A 21,422-nucleotide genomic window follows, 5' to 3' on the forward strand; every position below is an offset into this window, starting at 1 on the left:
AAGCAGTTGAAAAACATCTCATTACAAAAGGGAAACTCAGATAAGAATGATATCCAATGTAGCATCAGAACCTGTATAGCCAGAATACATACAGTGGAACAGCACTATAAAGCTAAAAAAAAAAAACAAAAAACCTACCTAGAATTCCACACCCAGTGAAAATATCTTTCAACACCAAAGAGGAAACATACACTTTCTCAGAAAAAAAAAAGTTTTAGCAAAAGAAATGTTTAAGGAAGTTCTTTGGGCAAAAGAAAAACAATTGAAGTGGGCATTTGGATTTGTTAAGGGATAAAGAGTGGCAAAACCCATAAGTATATGAGTAAATGATCAAAAGACTTTTTTTTCTCACTTTAAAGTCTCTTTAAAAGATAAGTGTTTACATAAAAAATAATAACAAGGGCTTCCCTGGTGGCGCAGTGGTTGAGAGTCCACCTGCCAATGCAGGGGACGCAGGTTCGTGCCTCGGTCTGGGAAGATCCCACATGCCACGGAGCGGCTAAGCCCGTGAGCCATGGCTGCTGAGCCTGCGCGTCCGGAGCCTGTGCTCCACAACGAGAGAGGCCACAACAGTGAGAGGCCCGCGTACCGCAAAAATATATATATAATAATAATAACAACAAGATTTTCTGAGTTTAACATATGTAGCAAGATATATAACAATAGTAGCACAAAGAACAGGAGAGATAAATGGAATTGTATGGTATAAATTTCTTAGCTTATAATAAAATAATAAATATTATTCAAAGATTATGAAAAGTTAAATATATATATTGTAAATCCTGGAGCAGCTACACTCATACACACAAAATTAAACAAAGATATGCAGCTAATAAACCCACGGTAGAGACAAAATGAAATCATTAAAAGAATACCTAATTCGAAAGAGGTTAGCAAAGAAGATAAAAGGAAGAAAGAACAATTGAGACAAATAGAACACAAATGACAAGATTAAACCCAATCATATCAATAATTATATTAAATATAAATGGTCTAAACACTCAAAAGTAAGAAATCGTAAGACTGGAAGGAAAAGCAAGACCCAAATATATTCTTTCTACAAGAAACACTTTAAATATAAAGACACAGATACATTAAAAGTAAGAAGTTGGACAACAGTATCTCCTAATAACATTAGTGAAAAGAAAATTGGAGCAACTATATATTAATATAAAACAAAGTAGACTTCAGAACAAAAAATATTAACAGAAATAAAGAGGAACATTGCATAATGATTTTTAAAAGTTAATTCATAAAGAAAATGTAACAACCCTAGATGTATATGGCTTCACTAACACAGTTTCAAAGTATATGTAGAAAACACTGATAGACCTGAAAGGAGAAATAAACAAATCCACAATTACAGCAAAGATAATAGAAGATGTGAACAACACCATCAAGCAACTTGAGCAAATTGACATTTATAGAACACTCACAACCAACAAAGTAGAACATACATGGCACATTAGTTTACATCATATTCTAAGCCATAAAACAAACCTCAAAATTTTTCAAGGAATTAAAGTTATACAGAGTATGTTCTCTGACCACAATGGAAATAAGCTAGAAATCATAAAAGAAAATTACATAGAAATCCCCCAATAATTGGACATTTTAAAACATACTTCTGAATAATGGATAAGGAAATCACAAGGAAATTTTTAAATCTTTTGAACTGAATAAAAATGAAAATACAGCATATTGAAATTTGATATACACAGCTAAAGCAATGCTTTGAGGGGAATTTATAGCATTACAATATTTGTATTAGAAAAGTAGAATGGTCTAAAAATAATGTTCTAAGCTTTCGCTGTAAAAAACTAGAAAAAGAAGACTTAATTTAGCCCTACAAAAGCAGAAGAAAGAAATTAATAAAGAAAAAAATCGATAAAGTAAAAAGCAGACCCAAAAAAAGAAAAATCAGTTAAATCAAAAGTTATTTCTTAGAAAATACCAATAATATTGATAAACTTCCATTCTATCGATTTATATAGTCACCACTGTTTCCTGACTTTGTTTCCTTCCTTCTGAGTTCCCTTTTCTTCTTTCTGAAGTTTAACCCATCTTGAGTCTCCTTCTAGAGTATTCCTCCCTCCCTATCCAGGAATGCTTCCATCATCTTTACCTAACTCACTGATTCCAGTGCAGAACCAAGTCCTACAAGGTTGTTTGGTGCTCCTACTCTCTGATGCTATTATGAATAGTAAATATCTGGTCACAGAAGCAGTAAGTGGCTGGCTCAATTCTGAGGAATCAAACTTTGTGCTGCCCTTCACTCAGTAGGTCAAGGGGTCTCTATAAATCCATTGGTCCTATCAGTAGGTCTGCAAATTTGTTCAGCCTCCTTTCCTGAGCTAGAACAAGGTTGAGGTTGAGAGGACTGGGGAGCCCTGTCTTTGCATTCACACAGTGAACCAGCTCCCAGACCCCATCTCACATAGAGCCTTTTAAGTCCCTGTAATTCTTTAGTAAGTACCACATATTACTTCAAACGAGGACCCCAGCAGGCCTGTGACTTTAGTTCTGCTCATAGCTTTGTGCTTCTATTCTACCTCTGGTCCCTAGTGATATTCAAAATATTTAACAACCTAGTACATACCAGATACAAAACAATTACAACATATGCCAGCTTGGAAAGAAAGGAAGAAAGGGAGAAAGAGAAACAGAAAGGAAGGAAGGAGAGAGGGGAAAGAATATGTGATGTCTGAAACTGACTTTGAAATACATCAAAAAGTGGTTGAATGGATGGATAAAGAGATGAATAGATGGATAGCCATTTGACAAATCAAGTAGTATAGTAAAATGTTAATACTAGATTCTAGGTGGTAGGTGTACGGGTGTTCACTGTAAAATTCTTTCAGCATTTCTCTATGTTTGAAAAATTCAAGAATAGCATATGAGGTAAATTTTTAAATTTAAAAAGCCATGTTAAAAACAGAAATAGACCTACAGATAGAAAACAAACTCATGGTTACCAAAGGGGAAAGGGAGGGGGAGGAGGGATAAATTAGAAGTATGGGATTAACAGATACAAACTACTCTACATAAACTAGGTAAGCAACAAGGATTTACTATATAATGCAGGGAACTATATTCAATGTTTTGTAATAACCTATAATGGAAAATAATCTGAACATTATATGTATATATAACTGAATCACTTTGCTGTACATATGAAATGAACACAATATTGTAACTCAACAATACTTCAATTAAAAAAATTAAAAATAAAAAGCCATGTTGAAGTATATAGGATGAAATGTAGCCCTGATACTATATGTCAGTGGGCTGTGAATTCAACTTAGTGAGTCCAAGCCAGTATTTTGACAGTCAAAAGTTGTAAGGTCAAATCTTATTTTGAAAAACTCTTGTTTTATATTCATATGTGGAGGGGTATGTATATAATACTGAATTATAATGTAAAATTACTTTTTTTTTTTTTTTTTTTTTTACTATGGTCTGCTATCTCTCAGCTTTAGCAGAAAGAGGGGTAGGTGCATTAGATAAATTGAGGAGAAAGCTAAGGACAAAAGATGTCAATCTGGATTCTCATTTGGTATTCTGGGAAGGGTCTGTATTGAGGCTGCCCCCTTCACCAGCCTTGGGCAGAACGGGGGGAGATGGAGTCACAGAGTAAATGCAATGGAATAGCGTTGAGTTGCTTTCAGTTGGGGTATGGATAAGACCTACATATTCTCACATGGCCTCTAGGGAACTAAAAGGTAGCAAAATGGTAAGCCAAATGGGACACAAATATTAAGGGTCAAATGTCCCCAGTGACTGCACTGCAGAGGCTGCAGGGTGACCTACGTAGGCCATGGGCAAGATGGAAAATGTGGTAGAAACTCAGTGAGAGCCAAGCTAAAGCTAAAGCTTCCAGGGAGCACTCCTGACCAAGCAGAGAGCAGCCAGTAGAAGTTCAGGACTTATATCCACTGCAAACCTCAGCAACAGACAAGACCAGTGATACCTCAGCAGTTGGCATCACATGGCTCAAATGACCATTTTCCCTCCCTGGCACCATGAGGACTCCAAAATATTTTACTCACACACTATCTAAAAGAACTTAGAAAACTATATTCCCCCCACTTAGAAAGCACACCAACATTTTAAGTAAACATTAAAATATTTTTATTATTAGCTTACAAACAGTGGTGAAAGATGTGTTTTCTGGCATGTTATAAATATTGGTACTACTAATTAAAACTGTTAAGTTTTTCTTTTAAATCTATCCAATGAAATTAAATACCAGAACAATTTTATGTCACACATCTTCTATTTTTAAAACTATATGGAGGACAGAGTCAAGATGGTGGACTAGGAGGACACGGAATTCATGTCTCCGCATAATTAGGGCACCTACAAGGCACTGGTGGGGGACCACGGACACCTAAGGGGATGGGAGGAACCCTCAGTGACTGGTTGTTTCAATTATATTTTTATTTTTCCTAATATACTTTTTATCTTTCTAATTTTATTTTGTTTTTTATTCTTTGATATTGTACTGCTCCTTTTTTTCTTTTTTCCATTTTTGCCACACCACACAGCTTGCAGGATCTTGGTTCTCAGACCAGAGGTTGGGCCTGAGCTCCTGTGGTGAGAGCTCCAAGTCCAAACTGCTGGACTAACAGAGAACCTCAGACCCCAGGGAATATTAATTGGAGTGAGGCCTCCCAGAGGTCCTAATCTCAGCACCAAGACCTGGCTCTACCCAACTGCCTGCAAACTGCAATGCTGGACACCTCAGGCCAAACAACTAGTAAGACAGGAATACAGCCCCACCTATCAAAAAAAAAAAAGAAAAAAAAAAGACAAGACAAAAAAATATGTTACAGACAAAGGAGCAAGGTAAAAACCTACAAGAACAAATAAATGAAGATTAAACAGGTAACCTACCTGAAAAAGAATTCAGAGTAATGATAGTAAAGATGATCCAAAATCTCAGAAACAGAATGGAGAAAATATGAGAAACATTTATTAAGGATCTAGAAGAATGAAAGAGCAAACAAACAGTGATGAACAACACAACAAATGAAATTAAAAACACTCTAGAAAGAATCAATAGCAGAATAACTGAAGCAGAAGAACGGATAACTGAGCTGGAAGACAAAATGGTGGAAATAACTGCCAGGGAGCATAATAAAGAAAAAGAATGAAAAGAATTGACAGCCTCAGAGACCTCTGGGACAAAATTAAACACACCAACATTCGAATTAAAGAGGTCGCAGAAGAAGAAGAGAAGAAAAAAGGGTCTGAGAAAATATTTGAAGAGATTATAGTCGAAAACTTCCCTAACATGGGAAAGGAAATAGTTAATCAAGTCCACGAAGTGCAGAGAGTCCCATACAGGATAAACCCAAAGAGAAACATGCCAAAACAAATATTAATCAAACTGTCAAAAATTAAATACAAAGAAAAAATATTAAAAGCACCATGGGAAAAGCAACAAATAACATCAAGGGAATCCTCATAAGGTTAACAGCTGATCCTTCAGCAGAAACTCTGCAAGCCAGAAGGGAGTGGCAGGACATATTGAAAGTGATGAAAGGGAAAGACCTACAACCAAGATTACTCTACCCAGCAAGGATCTCATTCAGATTCGATGGAGAAATTAAAACCTTTACAGACAAGCAAAGGTTAAGAGAATTCAACTCCACCAAACCAGCTTTACAATAAAAGGTAAAAGGAACTTCTCTAAGTGGGAAACACAAGGGAAGAAAATGACCTACAAAAACAAACCCAAAACAATTAAGAAAATGGTAACAGGAATGTAACATATTGATAATTACCTTAAATGTAAATGGATTAAATGCTCCAACCAAAAGAAACTGACTGGCTGAATGGACACAAAAACAAGACCTGTGTATATGCTGTCTACAAGAGACCTACTTCAGAACTAGGGACACATACAGACTGAAAGTGAGGAGATAGAAAAAATATTCCATGAGAATGGCAATCAAAGGAAAGGAGTAGCAATTCTCATATCAGACAAAATAGATCTTAAAATAAAGACTATAACAAGAGACAAAGAAGGACACTACATAATGATCGAGGGATCAAACTAAGAAGAAGATATAACAATTGTAAATATTTATGCACCCAACATAGGAGCACCTCAATACATAAGCATAAAAGGGGAAATTGACAGTAACACAGTAATAGTGGGACTTTCACACCTCACTTTCATCAATGGACAGATCATCCAGAATGAAAATAAATAAGGAAACACAACCTTTAAATGACATATTAAACAAGATGGACTTAACTGATATTTATAGGACATTCCATCCAAAAACAACAGAATACACTTTCTTCTCAAGTGCTCATGGAACATTCTCCAGGATAGACCACATCTTGGGTCAAAAATCAAGCCTTGGTAAATTTAAGAAAATTAAAATTGTATCAAGTATCTTTTCTGACCACAGTGCTATGAGATTATTATCAGTTACAGGAAAAAAACTGTAAAAAATACAAACACATAGAGGCTAAACAATATGTTACTAAATAACCAAGAAATCACTGAAGAAATCAAAGAGGAAATTAGAAAATACCTAGAAAGAAATGACAATGAAAACACAATGACCCAAAACCTATGGGATGCAGCAAAAGCAGTCCTAGGAGGGAAGTTTATAGCAATATAATCCTACCTCAAGAAACAAGAAACATCTTAAATAAACAACATAACCATACACTAAAGCAATTAGAGAAAGAAGAACAAAAAACCCCCAAAGTTAGCAGAGGAAAGAAATCATAAAGATCAGATCAGAAATAAATGAAAAAGAAAGGAAGGAAACAATAGCAAAGATCAATAAAACTAAAAGCTGGCTCTTTGAGAAGATAAACAAAATTGATAAACCATTAGCCAGACTCATCAAGAAAAAAAGGGAGAAGACTCAAATCAACAGAATTAGGAATGAAAAAGGAGAACTAAAAACTGACACTGCAGAAATACAAAGGATCATGAGAGATTACTACAAGCAACTATATGCCAATAAAATGGACAACCTGGAAGAAATGGACAAATTCTTAGAAGAGCACAACCTTCTGAGACTGAACTAGGAAGAAATACAAAATATGAACAGACCAATCACAAGCACTGAAATTGAAACTGTGATTAGAATTCTTCCAACAAACAAAAGTCCAAAACCAGATGGATTCACAGACAAATTCTATCAAACATTTACAAAAGAGCTAACACCTATCCTTCTCAAACTCTTCCAAAATATAGTAAAGGGAGGAACACTCCCAAACTCATTCTATAAGCCACCATCACCCTGATACCAAAACCAGACAAAGATGTCACAAAAAAAGAAAACTACAGGCCAGTATCACTGATGAACATAGATGCAAAAATTCTCAACAAAATACTAGCAAACAGAATCCAACAGCACATTAAAAGGATCATACACCATGATCAAGTGGGGTTTATCCCAGGAATGCAAGGATTCTTCAATATACACAAACCAATCAATGTGATACACCATACTGACAAATTGAAGGATAAAAACCATATGATAATCTCAATAGATGCAGAAAAAGCTTTTGACAAAATTCAACACCCATTTATGATAAAAACTCCCCAAAAGCAGGCATGGAGGGAACCTACCTCAATAAAATAAAGGCCATATATGACAAACCTATAGCAAATATCGTTCTCAGCAGTGAAAAACTGAAACCAGGAACAAGAGAAAGTTGCCCACTCAGACCATTATTATTCAACATAGTTTTGGAAGTTGTAGTCACAGCAATCAGGGACAAAAAAGAAATAAAAGGAATCCAAATCGGAAAAGCAGTAAAAGTGTCACTGTTTGCAGATGACATGATACTATACATAGAGAATCCTAAAGATGCCACCAGGAAACTACTAGAGCTAATCAATGAATTTGGCAGAGTAGTAGGATACAAAATTAACGTACAGAAATCTCTTGCATTCCTATACACTAATGAGGAAAAATCTGAAAGAGAAATTAAGAAAACACTCCCATTTACCATTGCCACAAAAAGAATAAAATACCTAGGAATAAACCTAACTAGGCAGAGAAAAGACCTGTATGCAGAAAACTGTAAGATACTGATGAAAGAAATTAAAGATGATACCAACAGATGGAGAGATATACTGTGTTCTTGGATTGGAAGAATCAATATTGTGAAAATGACTATACTACTCAAAGCAATGTACAGATTCAATGCAATCCCTATCAAATTACCAATGGCATTTTTTATGGAACTAGAACAAATCATCTTAAAATTTGTATAGAGACACAAAAGACCCCAAGTAGCCAAAGCATTCTTGAGGGAATAAAAAGGAGCTGGGGGAATCAGACTCCCTGACTTCAGACTATACTACAAAGCTACAGTAATCAAGACAATACGGTACTGGCACAAAAACAGAAACATAGATCAATGGAAATTGATAGAAAGCCCAGGGATAAACCCACACACATATGGTCACCTTATCTTTGATAAAGGAGGCAAGAATATACAATGGAGAAAAGACAGCCTCTCAATAAGTGGTGCTGGGAAAACTGGATAGCTACAAGTAAAAGAATGAAATTAGAACACTTACTAACACCATACACAAAAATAAACTCAAAATGGATTAAAGGCCTAAATGTAAGGCCAGACACTATAAAACTCTTAGAGGAAAATATAGGCAGAACACTCTATGACATAAATCACAAAAGATCCTTTCCGATCCACTTCCTAGAGAAATGGAAATAAAAACAAAAATAAACAAATGGGACCTAATGAAACTTAAAAGCTTTTGCACAGCAAAGGAAACCATAAACAAGATGAAAAGACCACCCTCAGAATGGGAGAAAATATTTGCAAACGAAGCAACTGACAAAGGATTAATCTCCAAAATATACAAGCAACCCATGCAGCTCAATATCAAAAAACCAAACAACCCAATCCAAACATGGGCAGAAGACCGAAATAGACATTTCTCCAAAGAAGATATACAGATTGCCAACAAACATATGAAATGATGCTCAACATCACTAATCATTAGAAAAATCCAAATCAAAACTACAATGAGGTGTCACCTCACACTGGTCAGAATGGCCATCATCAAAAAATCTACAAACAATAAATGCTGGAGAGGATGTGGAGGAAAGTGCTCTTGCACTGTTGGTGGGATGTAAATTGATACAGCCACTATGGAGAACAGTATGGAGATTCCTTAAAAAACTAAAAATAGAACTACCATATGACCCAGCAATCCCACTACTGGGCATATACCCTGAGAAAACCATAATTCAAGAAGACACATGCACCCCAATGTTCATTGAAGCACTACTTACAATAGCCAGGTCATGGAAGCAACCTAAGTGTCCATCGACAGATGAATGGATAAAGAAGATGTGGTACATATATACAATGGAATATTATTCAGCCATAGAAAGAAACGAAATTGAGTTATTTGTAGTGAGGTGGATGGACCTAGAGTCTGTCATACAGAGTGAAGTAAGGCAGAAAGAGAAAATCAAATACCGCATGCTAACACATATATATGGAATCTAAAAAAAGAAAATGGTTCTGATGAACCTAGGGGCAGGAGAGGAATCAAGATGCAGATGTAGAGAATGGACTTGAGGACACGGGGAGGGGGAAGGGTAAGCTGGGACGAAGTGAGAGAGTAGCATTGACATATACACACTACCAAATGTAAAACAGATAGCTAGTGGGAAGCAGCTGCATAGCACAGGGAGATCAGCTCGGTGCTTTGTGACCACCTAGAGGGGTGGGATAGGGAAGGTGCGATGGAGACACAAGAGGGAGGGGATATGGGGATATATGAATGCATATGGCTGATTCACTTTGCTGTGCAGCGAAAACTAGCACAACATTGTGAAGAAATTATACCCCAATAAAGATATTAAAAATAATAATAAAACTATATGGGAAAGCTCTTCTTTAACAATCAGAAGGCTACCTGTTCCTTTTTCTCATCAACTTCATATATTTCTATCCCATTTCTACTTTAACAGAAACACTTTTATAACAAGGAAAGGTTCAGAGCCCTACAAGAAGGTTATGGCACCAACATTTCAAAATGTCCCCCTGTTTGATATCCAGGAGGTTTTTACACTCCGGGGTGAAGCACCAGAGTAGATTCAGGATAAGGGAGAGGTGTGCTTTGTCTAAGGATGGTGGAAGATGGGAAAGGAGAAGTGGCATGCACCTCTGCTGCGGGCACATTCTCAGGGAGGATAATTTTAGTACAAAGTACATATGAAAGTTGAGCATCTAGTCAGTCATTTCTTAAAACTACCCCTTTTTGGTCTATGTGTACCTGCAGAGAAACAATACCAGTTGTGACTTAATCCCCCCTTCCCCAATAAACCGTTCTGGGAAGGAACACAGAAGGGCAGAAATATGAGTATCTGAGCCCCTTTAGCCAAAAGGCTGGGCGTTATCTAAAAGAATTAGTTAAATTATCTGGCCTCGACCAAAAAGTTTTTACCTTTCCCCAACTACCATGAGTGGTACCTTGTTGTGAAAGGTCAAATCAGATTTAGGCAAAAATTTTTAAATACTTTTTTCCATACCTTGTCTAGAGTGTGTGTGAATTTGCTTTCTTGAAACATGTATCTCCTTCCTAAAGTAAACTCTAGTGTATGGTTTCCAAACTAAGTGACTTTCATTCCCCATCTACAGTCCTCAACCATTCCAAGATCTCAGATGCTTCAATCCTGAGGCTGAGGAAGGCTTTTGTCCTCAGTCTTATGCTCAAAACAGGCCACAAATTTAGCCTTTTTCCTTACCTCCTAAAAAAGTTATACATACAGTCAAAGCGATACAGTGACAGAGTCAATCAAAGAGACAGCTGTTATAAAACTTTTGTCCCATCACCAGACCAAGCTACCTATATGGATTATGAATTAATATTTTTATGAATCTTGTAATACAAAAAATAGAACAATTATGTCTTATTAGGGAGGAGTTGTTGATAGAGTTAATTTTAAGTATAGTCATGTAAAATACATCCAATGGTTTTAAAATCTTGTTTTGACATTTTTAAATTATTTAATATACTGTGAGGCTCAAAAAAATATGGACCAACCTCAATGTCTGAGAAGTCTTATCTATACCCACTGCCCTATTTTTCCAACATCAGTTCTTTCTTTAACCCTATTCACTCTAAGGTTTCATCATCTTTCAAAGTCCACCAGTAACCTTTTTTGTACCAAGTATAACCTGTTTGAAAATAATATCTTACTCCCAACTTCACGCCATTGCCTGTATGAGTCTCTTTTTAAAACCTCCCCATATTTCAGTTATTGAAACATACCTTACCTACTCTAACAGCAGTGGTGGGGCTCTAGTCCCATTACAACTCTACCTCAATTGCCTTATCTTCAACATTAATAATAAAGGTATCACTTATATGCTGAATCTAAAAAGTCAAACTCATAGAAACAAAGAATGGAAAAGTGGGTGCCAGGGGCTGGGGGTAGGGATAATAGGGAGAGGTTGGTAAGGGAGTACAAACTTTCAGCTATAAGATGAATAAGGTCTGAGGATCTAATGTAAAACATGGTGACTATAGCTGATAACACTGTATTATGTAATTGAAATTTGCTCAGAGAGTTGAACTTAAATGTTCTCACATACATATAAATATGCGTATATATATACAAGGTGATGTACATGTTAACTAGATGGTGAGAATTCTTTCACAATATACATATGTCAAATCAACTTAATGTAGACTTTAAATATCTTATAATTTTATTTGTCAGTTATACCTCAGTAAAGCAGAAAAAAATAATAATAAAGATGATGATGAATGATGATAGCTAACATGTACTGGCCACTTACTATGTCCTAGGTACTATGTTAAGAGTTTTATATACATTAGCTATTTAATTCTCACAACAACACAATGAGGTAAGTATTATTAATGCTGTTACTCTTATTATTATCTATAAGATGAGAGGACTGTACTAGATGGCCTCCAAAGTTCATTTCGGCCTTAAAATGCTTTTATTCTACGTTTTATTTTTCTTTTATTTAAGTTCACATATAACATAGAATCTATACCATATTTTTTAGCACTTAATTATATACTTATAAGCATATTTCCTAATAGTTTCATGTGGGTATGTTTTATCTCCAGAACAAGAATGTAAGCTTCCTGAGGGCAAGGTCTGGGATCTTCAACACTGGCTAACACACAGACTGAGCTCCTAAGGAGTATTCAACACTTCATCATTTGAGTCTGTCTTCTTTGCCTCTCTATTTTTTGGGGAGGAGGAAAGAGAATCTTTTTGCACCAAACAAGACAAGATTAATTCAGTGACTGCCAGAATGATAGTCCTTAAGGACACCTCGCTATATAGTTTATTGATAGGGATCCTGAGAGACACTGCAAACTCTAAAGGTGTCCATCTGGTGGTTGGACGGTGAATACACTGTGCCCTAGGTGTGTGTGTGTGTGTGTGTGTGTGTGTGTGTGTGTGTGTGTGTGTGTGTGTGTGTGTGTGTGTGTGTGTGTGTGTGTGTGTGTGTTTAACAATTTATTTTGTTTTGTGAAGACTAGGTAACCTTATCTACCCAACGCCAAATTAAAACCAGATCATGATAAAAGATCCTTTGTTTTTGTGTTACTCATAGAATGTGGAATCCAGGGCCAGAAGTATAATCAGGATTTTTAAATGTTATTTAATTTTTTATTTTATTTACTTAAAATTAATTTAAATTGTGAAACCACATGGGGATAGTGTATTGGGCAGTATGGCTTTAGAAGATATAACTCACCTGTGGCTTGCCAAGCCTGAAGACTAGGACCTTTCTAGTGCCTTTTATTTATGCTATCACTCTGTTCTCTGATACTTTCAACATTTACTTCCCAGTGACATATACTGAGTGCTGATGAATGGACTCTTGCCCTATTCTTTTTCCATGCATGATTGGCTCTGTTTAGGATCTTGAAATCTTAAATGTAACAGGATGCTAATTATTTTTTAGGAAATTATGTAAAATTGTTTTTCTGACATAGTTAATGAGAAAATTTGACTGAAGAGAGTAGTAAATTAATGTTATACTCATTTCCATCTGCTGTTACATACATAAAATATAAGCAAATAATGAATTATATTATTTGAAAATCAGCAATATGTTGTTATGATTAACGTTTATTCAAGCTATGCTATTAAAAACAGGTGAGAGAAAACCACATTTCTCTTAATAAAATAAAGCAACTATTTCCAAAATGTTTACACTTAAGAGTCTCCCTTTCATTAATCAGTAGTCAGACTTAATAATCAAAGACTTTAACTATCAATTACTCACAACATTGATCAATTAGAATAGAAAATACTAGTCAATCCTCAAGACAGTTGTTTTTCTCCCCCTAAGAATATGCCTTCAATACTGTTTAGCTCTTCAAGAGAAAAAAATTTCATATTCTTGTCCATTCACACAAACCTCTCAGGGAGCATTATTGTTTTGCAAGGAGGGGGCGGCAGGCAGGGGGCCCAGGATGTTGACGGAACAGATAGGATGTCAGGTGAAGATAGAATGCTGTGCCCTCTCTAACCAGCTGAAGACTCCGCATGATTGTTTTCTTACAAATAATACCTGTGGGTGTTGAAACTGTTCAGGGAATCTATCAAACACACTCTTTCACTTTGCTGCTGTAACTCTGTAAAATTTATTCTCATTTCAAAAGAGTCATAGGCAATAATACCTTTAGGTGGTTGAGTAATTTAAAAGAAAATTTGTCAGGTCTACTTTCACTTACTTTACCAGAAAAATTCTATACTTATTTAGAGGTTTTAAGATGCAACATTTTCTACTCAGTATGATTAAAATCTCAAAATAAGAGCTCTTCATCTAAAGAGTTGTCTTAAGTTACATGTAAGTTGTATTAGGATGTTTGAGGATAAAACTTTGATCAGAAAAGGAAAATAAATTAATGTTACAATCATTTCCATTTTTTACAATTATAGAAGTCATTCACACATAGATGTATGAGAACAGAAAATACCTAAATAGTATAATATTAGAAAAGTGCATTACTAATATATTAATGCCAAATTATTTTTCTTATAGAAATGTGAATGCCAAGGTCTATAAACTTATAAAACTTATCTATACAAATTGAAAAATAAATGGGATAATGAAAATAATAACCTTTCCAGATTAACTTTCCTTATTAAGTCATCAATACCTATATTAAGTTTGCTTTATATTAAGTATCATGAAACACTTAAATGCCGATTTAAAAATTTTTTCTATTATGCAATAGGCATTTTCAGTCACCAGTTCAAAGGGAGAAAGACCTCAGTAATGCTTAGGTTCAAAATGTATTTTCCATATTAGCTCATTCAAAAAATATTATAAAATTAAATAATCTTTTAATTAATCAAGAAAAATAAAGAGATAACTAGTATTTTTTAAAGTGTTTATGTAAAGATGAAGATGTATTTTAAACAATCCACAAATGGAACTTACAGTTAATTAAAACGTTCAAAATCACATAAGCAGGAAAGTCTAGTTTCTTATATAGTTATTTTTAAATTCCACTTTTCACTAAGTTGGCTCTTAATTTTTGAAGGAGTGTTTAATATTTAAAAAGATAATATTTTTAATTGAAAGGTATCCAACTGAGATGTCAATAAAGTTGTTTTTATATAATTGAATTATCTTGTAAAAACGGACAATCTTCAAGTCTAATTTTTTTCCAAAGTGAGTTATTTAATACAGAGTTTTCATGGTTAAAAAAAAAAAGTTCAATTTTGAGCCAAAATACATATTTAACATTTGGTAGTGTAATTCTAAGAAAATTAGAAAAAAATACAGATTTGAACATTTTTTCCTGACCTGAACAGTTTTATAGAGAATCAAATGAAATGTTCCATGAAGATAAATGTGTCATGGATAAAGGATGGAAAATAAACAGTATTTCAATATCATTTCTTTTTTAGCCCATTGTCAGTTTTTTCTCCCTCTCTGCAATAATTACCTATGCACAAACTCTAGGTGGCAATATTGCACTTACTGTACTTTCAAGAAAATGGTCACAGTCGGTCCCCACATATTCTCTTTATCAACATTTTATGTGCCATGGATCTATAGCCTCTTATTATAAGTGTAATGAAGCAGAAGTTATTGAAGCATTTTATTGATTGCTCAGATCACAAGTTTACTGCCATACTGAATTGCACCTTACTCGCTGAAGCAAACTGCTGACACCTTTTTTAAAAAGTGACAACTACATCTATTTCATGACCAGAAATCCATTTTCATCTCTATCAAGACAAGAATGCAATTTTCACTTCATTTAACTGATGTTAGGCCTTCTCAAAGCATGACACTTAGAAAAAGACACAAGTTTAAGGTCTTAAAATACTTCAAGTAACTAGAATGCAGCTTGGTTTTAGGGGGGAAAAAATCAACATCACTCAAATCTATAAACAACCTAATATTCTAAAAAATTACCTATCAGAACCTTCAGTAGTAGTTTTCGTCCTGAAACATCTGTAACATTGTTTTAATGTTTTTAATAGTAAATTATGTTTATATATTACCGACTTTGTTCCAAGGTTTCAAAGGACATCAAGAAGTTCAAAACTGGAATATTTTGGGTATTGCTCCAGGAAGGCTAAATCAAGAACAGAGCTCAATTTTTAATATATAGATAAATGGGGACCTGATGTATAGGAAGTGACCACAGTTAACAGTACTGTTTTATATACTGAAAAGTTGCTAAGAGAGTAGATCTTGAATGTTCTCACCACAAAAAAAAAAAAATGTTAATTATGTGAGGTGACAGAGGTGTTAACTAATCCTACTGCCGTGATCATGTCACAATACATAAGTGTATAAAATAATCACATTGGATACCTTGAGCTTACACAATGTTATATGTCAATTATCTTTCAATAAAGCTAGGAAAAAAAGTAGCTGGTATACTAAGAAAAAAAGCGTATATAGGAAATGAAATAGAAACGGTTTTTCCTTCAATAATGTTAGGACCAATAAATGATTTTGATTGACCTACAACACAGATCTGAAAAGACAAACTCTCAACACTTCTTTTATGGGAAATTAAAATATTAGATTGCTTAAAGATACTTTTTGCAATAAACAAATTCTGTCAGCACTAAATGTAATTCAAGCACATTTTGAACTGAATTTATTCTGAATAGAATTATATTATTATTATTGCTTTTATATCTAAGTACCAAACTTATTGAAAAGTGTGGGTAAAGTGAACCAACATTAACTTAGGAATTCTTTTAACAAATTGGTAGAAGTTAGTCTAATGCAATAATAAAATACATTTCAGTTTTAAACTGCAAAACCAATATATGCTGATGTTGGATGGTCATTTCCTCATCTAATTATATGCCCACACAATAAAGTTACAGTACAGTTCCAGTTTAAAAAGTGAAACCTAATCTATGAAATAGAAACTTAGTGTCTGAGATTTTTAAACCTAACGCATCAAATATGGAACATTAGAATATAATAGCATTCAAAAAAGTACCTTGCTTAAATTACTAAACACAAAGGACCATATACACCCCCAAAAATCACTCAGGTAGAAAATTACAATTTTCAACAAACTTCATTAAGTAATGACCTATTACAAATAGCCCAAGTACCTATTTCCAAATTAAAATTACAGAAATAAAACATTTCCCTGCAGTTTCAGACATAAATAGAAATTGTCATTTTTTTCAATATACTGCCAAAGTTTAGAAATATCCCAAGAGTTTAAGAAATATTTAAGGATATTTTTCTGTTTATTTTTTTAAAGCTGTCAAACAAGCTAAAATTTAATTTCAAAGTTGATCGTTACTTTCAAAAGGGATGAAAATTAGGAGTAGTACTAAACATTCCTTCAAATTTTTTCATGTCTTAACTACCACAGGGACTATGATTTTCTTCATAATTAAGATGATGGTTGTTAAAATATTATAGTTAGATACTCATCGTGTCTCCCTGAATTTCAGAAATGACTACGCAAACGACAACAACTGTTAAACCACACTGTGAACCACTTTAAAGGATCAAAACTGTGTGTTTATGAGTTCTTTTAAAAACTGTATTTTAAAAGAAGAGTGCTATGCCTTCACTATGCAAAAGTCTCCAGGAATTTTGTTGCTTGGGGGAAAAAAATTCAAAGGAGTATCAAAATTGGGAAGACATTTCCAGAAATATCTATTTCTCAAAAATCAGGTTCGTACTTAAGATCAGCCGTTCCAAATCATTATTTATATGGCCTCCTGGCACAGCTCCATGGACTTTTACGGATCTCTACAGTGTTGCTGAACAGACTGACATATATTTTGTTTACTGACAGCGACTAAAAGCTCTATGGAGGATCATAAATAAAGAAGATCATGTTTAAAAATCACTAATATCATTTTAAAAGGTAGTGCAGGGTTGTGTTTTGGCCTCTGTTTAGCTGTGTTAGGCCTATGAATGACAGCTTCCCTGCTTGAAGCACACAGAAAGCACAGCCTTCCTCATTCACTGACAGGACTGTGGCCTTTTCACACGTTCCCTCCACAGCAGTGTTTGTCCCCAAACACTGGAACTCCACACAATGGCATTCCTACTTCAACACCCCACCATCAGCACCACCACATAACAAGAATGCTAATGAGATGGAACAGCCCTGTCGCTGAAAGTGTTAACTGCATTTCATAGGAAAGCATTTACATGACTTCAAAGATTACCAATTAAATAGATTCTGCTTAGCTCTGAGCAATTTCTAAAATGTTTCCACTTTTAAGGAACTAAATGTGATAAATGTAAGACTAAGTGACTTTATGCTGTCCTAAATATAATATCTCATTTTATATACACGAATCAGTGTATTTTTAAGACCATATTAATGTAGTGGGCTTAATTCAGTTGCATGCTTGTAATAGACAAGTTAAAGTTAAAAACTGAAAAGTGAGTAAGTTCGTAAACATAAAGCCGGTGGTTCTGACTCTTCTTTTAAAGCTCTGTTATCACAATTTATTTAAAAGAAATTTCCTTGGGGAATTCCAAAACATCAATTTAAAGTCGACAATCTTTTGACAGAATCCTAGTAAAACAATGTTGCTGACTTTATATATGATCTCAGAAGTGGAATAAATGGAAGTGATATCAAGAGGTCATATAATTCTATAATTTATAAGCTTAGGCTTGTTAAGGAAATAGGAATGATCATCCATCTCCATTTTACCAAACACAATCTTATATAAAACTAAACAGAAAAGGCTATCCCTAAGGTCAAATGAAGTAAATGCAGTTCAAATAAAGTTCATTAATGCTAAGAGGAATATTTGCTAAGAAATCTTACTCACAAATAAAGCTACTTCCAGGCTTAACACTTAACCACTGATGACCCGATAATGGTACCACTTCAGTGACTTTTATGAACATTGCAGATAATTTTAAATTGTCGTGATATAACAATACAAAAGAAAAGAGACTCAAGAATACATATAATTGGGCGTACCTAAAAGAAATAGGAACTTGCATGGAAATGCATAATGGGCAAATTTCTATTTTTTTCCTTCAATTTTGTATTTTAAAATAAAACTTAACCAAGTATCATATTAAAACTGTTGAGTGAAAAACTTTAAGTTGTTATAAGTGAGCAAAATAAAAAGGTTTAGTTAGAAATGGCAAAGAGCCTAGATTCTTAAAATATTCCTAATTTGGCATAATGTTGAAAGTCATAATGTTGATGATATAGACAATCAGATGCTCAGACATTCAGAGACGCTAAAAATGTTAATTTTCTTCACATTTACATTTAATATTTCTTTTAATAAGATGTATTTCTCATCAATTTTGAGTCATAAAGAAAATTTTTAAACTAAAGCAGTAATTCTTAAAGCATTTTCTTCTCACAATACAAGGAACTTTTCAGTCCAGTACAATTGTTTATATCTATTTAAACTTTTAAATGTTTAGAACAATGGAAGAAAAACCAAACATGCCACAACTACTTTCTGAGCTATTTATTATCTCTAACACCCTCACTTTAAATGAAACTTATGTTTCTTTTTTTTTAGATTTGATTTAAATTGTTCAAATTTTTTTAGATTTGATTTAAACAATACTTTTCTTGCATTGGAGAATCGTCTCATGTTTTCTTAACATTAAATAATTTTAAACTGTCAAATTAGTAGAATCAAGCCATTTAATAACAAATAAATGACTGTAATTAAATTGGTCATAATGCATAGTATAATATCATTGTGTCCTAAAAGTTAAATATTTCTGTTAAAATAACTTAATCTGAATACAAAAAAATATGTTTTACACGTTTTTATATACGATATTAGCTTAATAAAGAATATTAAAAATAAGTTTGGATTTTTATTTTTTCATATTTATTATTATAAATAGCCTTATCTATGATAATAATCCCATTTCTGGATACACTGACATAATTAACTTGGAAACTAACCACTTTTTGAGAATGAAAGTTTCGCACGGGGAGATGTTTCTTGCTAGTTCTGGATACCATAGTTCAAGAATTTCTTCTAGTCAATACAAGTTGTTCTTTTCCTAACCAGACAGCAGGAGGTGCTGTGTGAACACTGAGACTGAATCCCATTCCCACCTCCCCTCCCCCTGCATACAGAGAATAATAGCATGATGCTTTCAAAATATTCATTTTTCAGCAGCCTGTGGTCTGAGATAATGAGCCCTTTTCTAAACTGGAAACTCCCAGTTAGAAATGTAAAACCTAGCCCTTATTTAATGTGGTAAAATGTATGCTTACCTTCTTAAGATCAAGTGCAAAGAGGATTCTAAAATTGTGGCAACTTCATTTTTATTTTATAAACAGCATCAATCATTCTGCTTTACAATATGAATTCTACTTTAAGATAAATCAAAGTCCCTATAAGTAGTAACATAAATATCAAAGTTTTCACATACATTCCCCCTTCTCCCCCATCACATACAGACTCTCTCTCTCTCCCTCTCTTTCTCTTTCTCTTTCAGTCTCACAGTTATGGAATAGAAACTTACAAATTAAAGGACAAAATCTAGTTTAAACAAATTCAAATACATTAATTCTATTCTTATACTTTCAGATCCGGAAACATACAAGTTAAATAAGTATAAATGAAATAAGTTGCTCTTGACATGACGTTAATTCACAATTTCATTTCCCAGAATATGATTGGTTATATTTTAGCCCATCTTCTACAATAGCAAGTCTAATTTCATACTGGAAAAAAAAATAGAAGGGTGAACATTTAAAGCTTCAGATGCTTTAGGAGCTATTCATTTTCTTATTTAAAGTAACTGTCTATAGAATTTCCACATAAGGAGCTGCCTTCGCTTTGCACAGTATGCAGCAAGAAAAGATGAGACATATAACATCTCACAGCAAAAGATAGATACAATTAGCCCCATTATTGTTGGCTTTGAGATTACAGAAGAAGCATTTTGGCTCCCAAACGGGCACTGAGCTCACGAAATACATGTCACAGTTCTTTTATGACATGATGCCAATCATTGTCTCTATACAACCAAGTACATTTTAAAACATACAATAAAGCAGTTTTTAAAGAGGGAGGACTCACCTGTTTATAATATTTTCTTGCAGACTTTAATCGTTGGTACAAGGCCAAAAGAACTCCTTGGATGTACATCTTAGCTCCTGAGGGGCTGAAACCTTCTCCCTTAGAGACCCAAACTGGTCCCCGCAAAGGTGTGAAGGAATTTTGCAGGCATTTTTCAAGCAGAGGAACTATACGAGAAAATAAGGGAAAATAAATTCTTTTGACCCAAACGAGATACACTGCCTGGAACACAGCCCCAGTACCAGAGCTAACTCTTAACATCTATTATTTATATGTGACCTGGGTTAAGTCATAAAGAGGCAATTCCTGCATTACTAGTGGCCACCATGAAGGATGTATTTATATTGAGACACCCCCCATGCAAGACTCATAAGCTTTGTGAGCACACCTGAATAGTTCTGAAGTGCGCCTAACTAGCTGCACAGAGTGTCATGGTGTGCACTGATTGCCTTATCTTCTCATTTATCACAGATGAGTTGGAACCAACCTTGCTGAAATCTACTTGCATTGTCCTGATAAAATCCATGTTGTTTCTGTATATAGCTTCCCGTAGAGGGGTCTATATACCTAAAACATCACATCTGGGAATTATTCATAAAATATAATCCACACCTTTATAAGCCATCCTATTCAAGTCTTTTCACTGCCATCACTTAAATAACCCATAAAACAGGGTGGCAAGGCTGTTTAAAAATAAGGGGGAGAATCTTAAGCAAGTATTTACCATACCTTTTTGTTTTTAAGCTTCTGGGGTATAAACTAGTCAAAGATTTAGGGATGCTATTCCAGTACGCATTTGGTAAACAGAAGATATTTACCTGTGGGCCTGTATTGCAACATCCATATGGACTTGACAGACAT

The 21,422-nt window shown here is 34.2% G+C and overlaps 1 protein-coding gene across 1 annotated transcript in view; it reads right to left on the minus strand.

Moving 5' to 3' along the window:
* The window catches only part of DCDC1 (doublecortin domain containing 1), a 452,054-nt gene that overhangs the window by 319,108 nt on the left and 111,524 nt on the right, over positions 1–21,422 (minus strand). The window contains exon 8 of the mRNA XM_073809437.1: positions 20,562–20,728. Within this exon, the coding sequence (XP_073665538.1) occupies positions 20,562–20,728 (167 nt within the window). The remainder of the gene's footprint in view (positions 1–20,561; positions 20,729–21,422) is intronic.

The sequence above is a fragment of the Tursiops truncatus genome, chromosome 8, assembly GCF_011762595.2.
Source record: "Tursiops truncatus isolate mTurTru1 chromosome 8, mTurTru1.mat.Y, whole genome shotgun sequence".
Lineage (NCBI taxonomy): Eukaryota > Metazoa > Chordata > Mammalia > Artiodactyla > Delphinidae > Tursiops > Tursiops truncatus.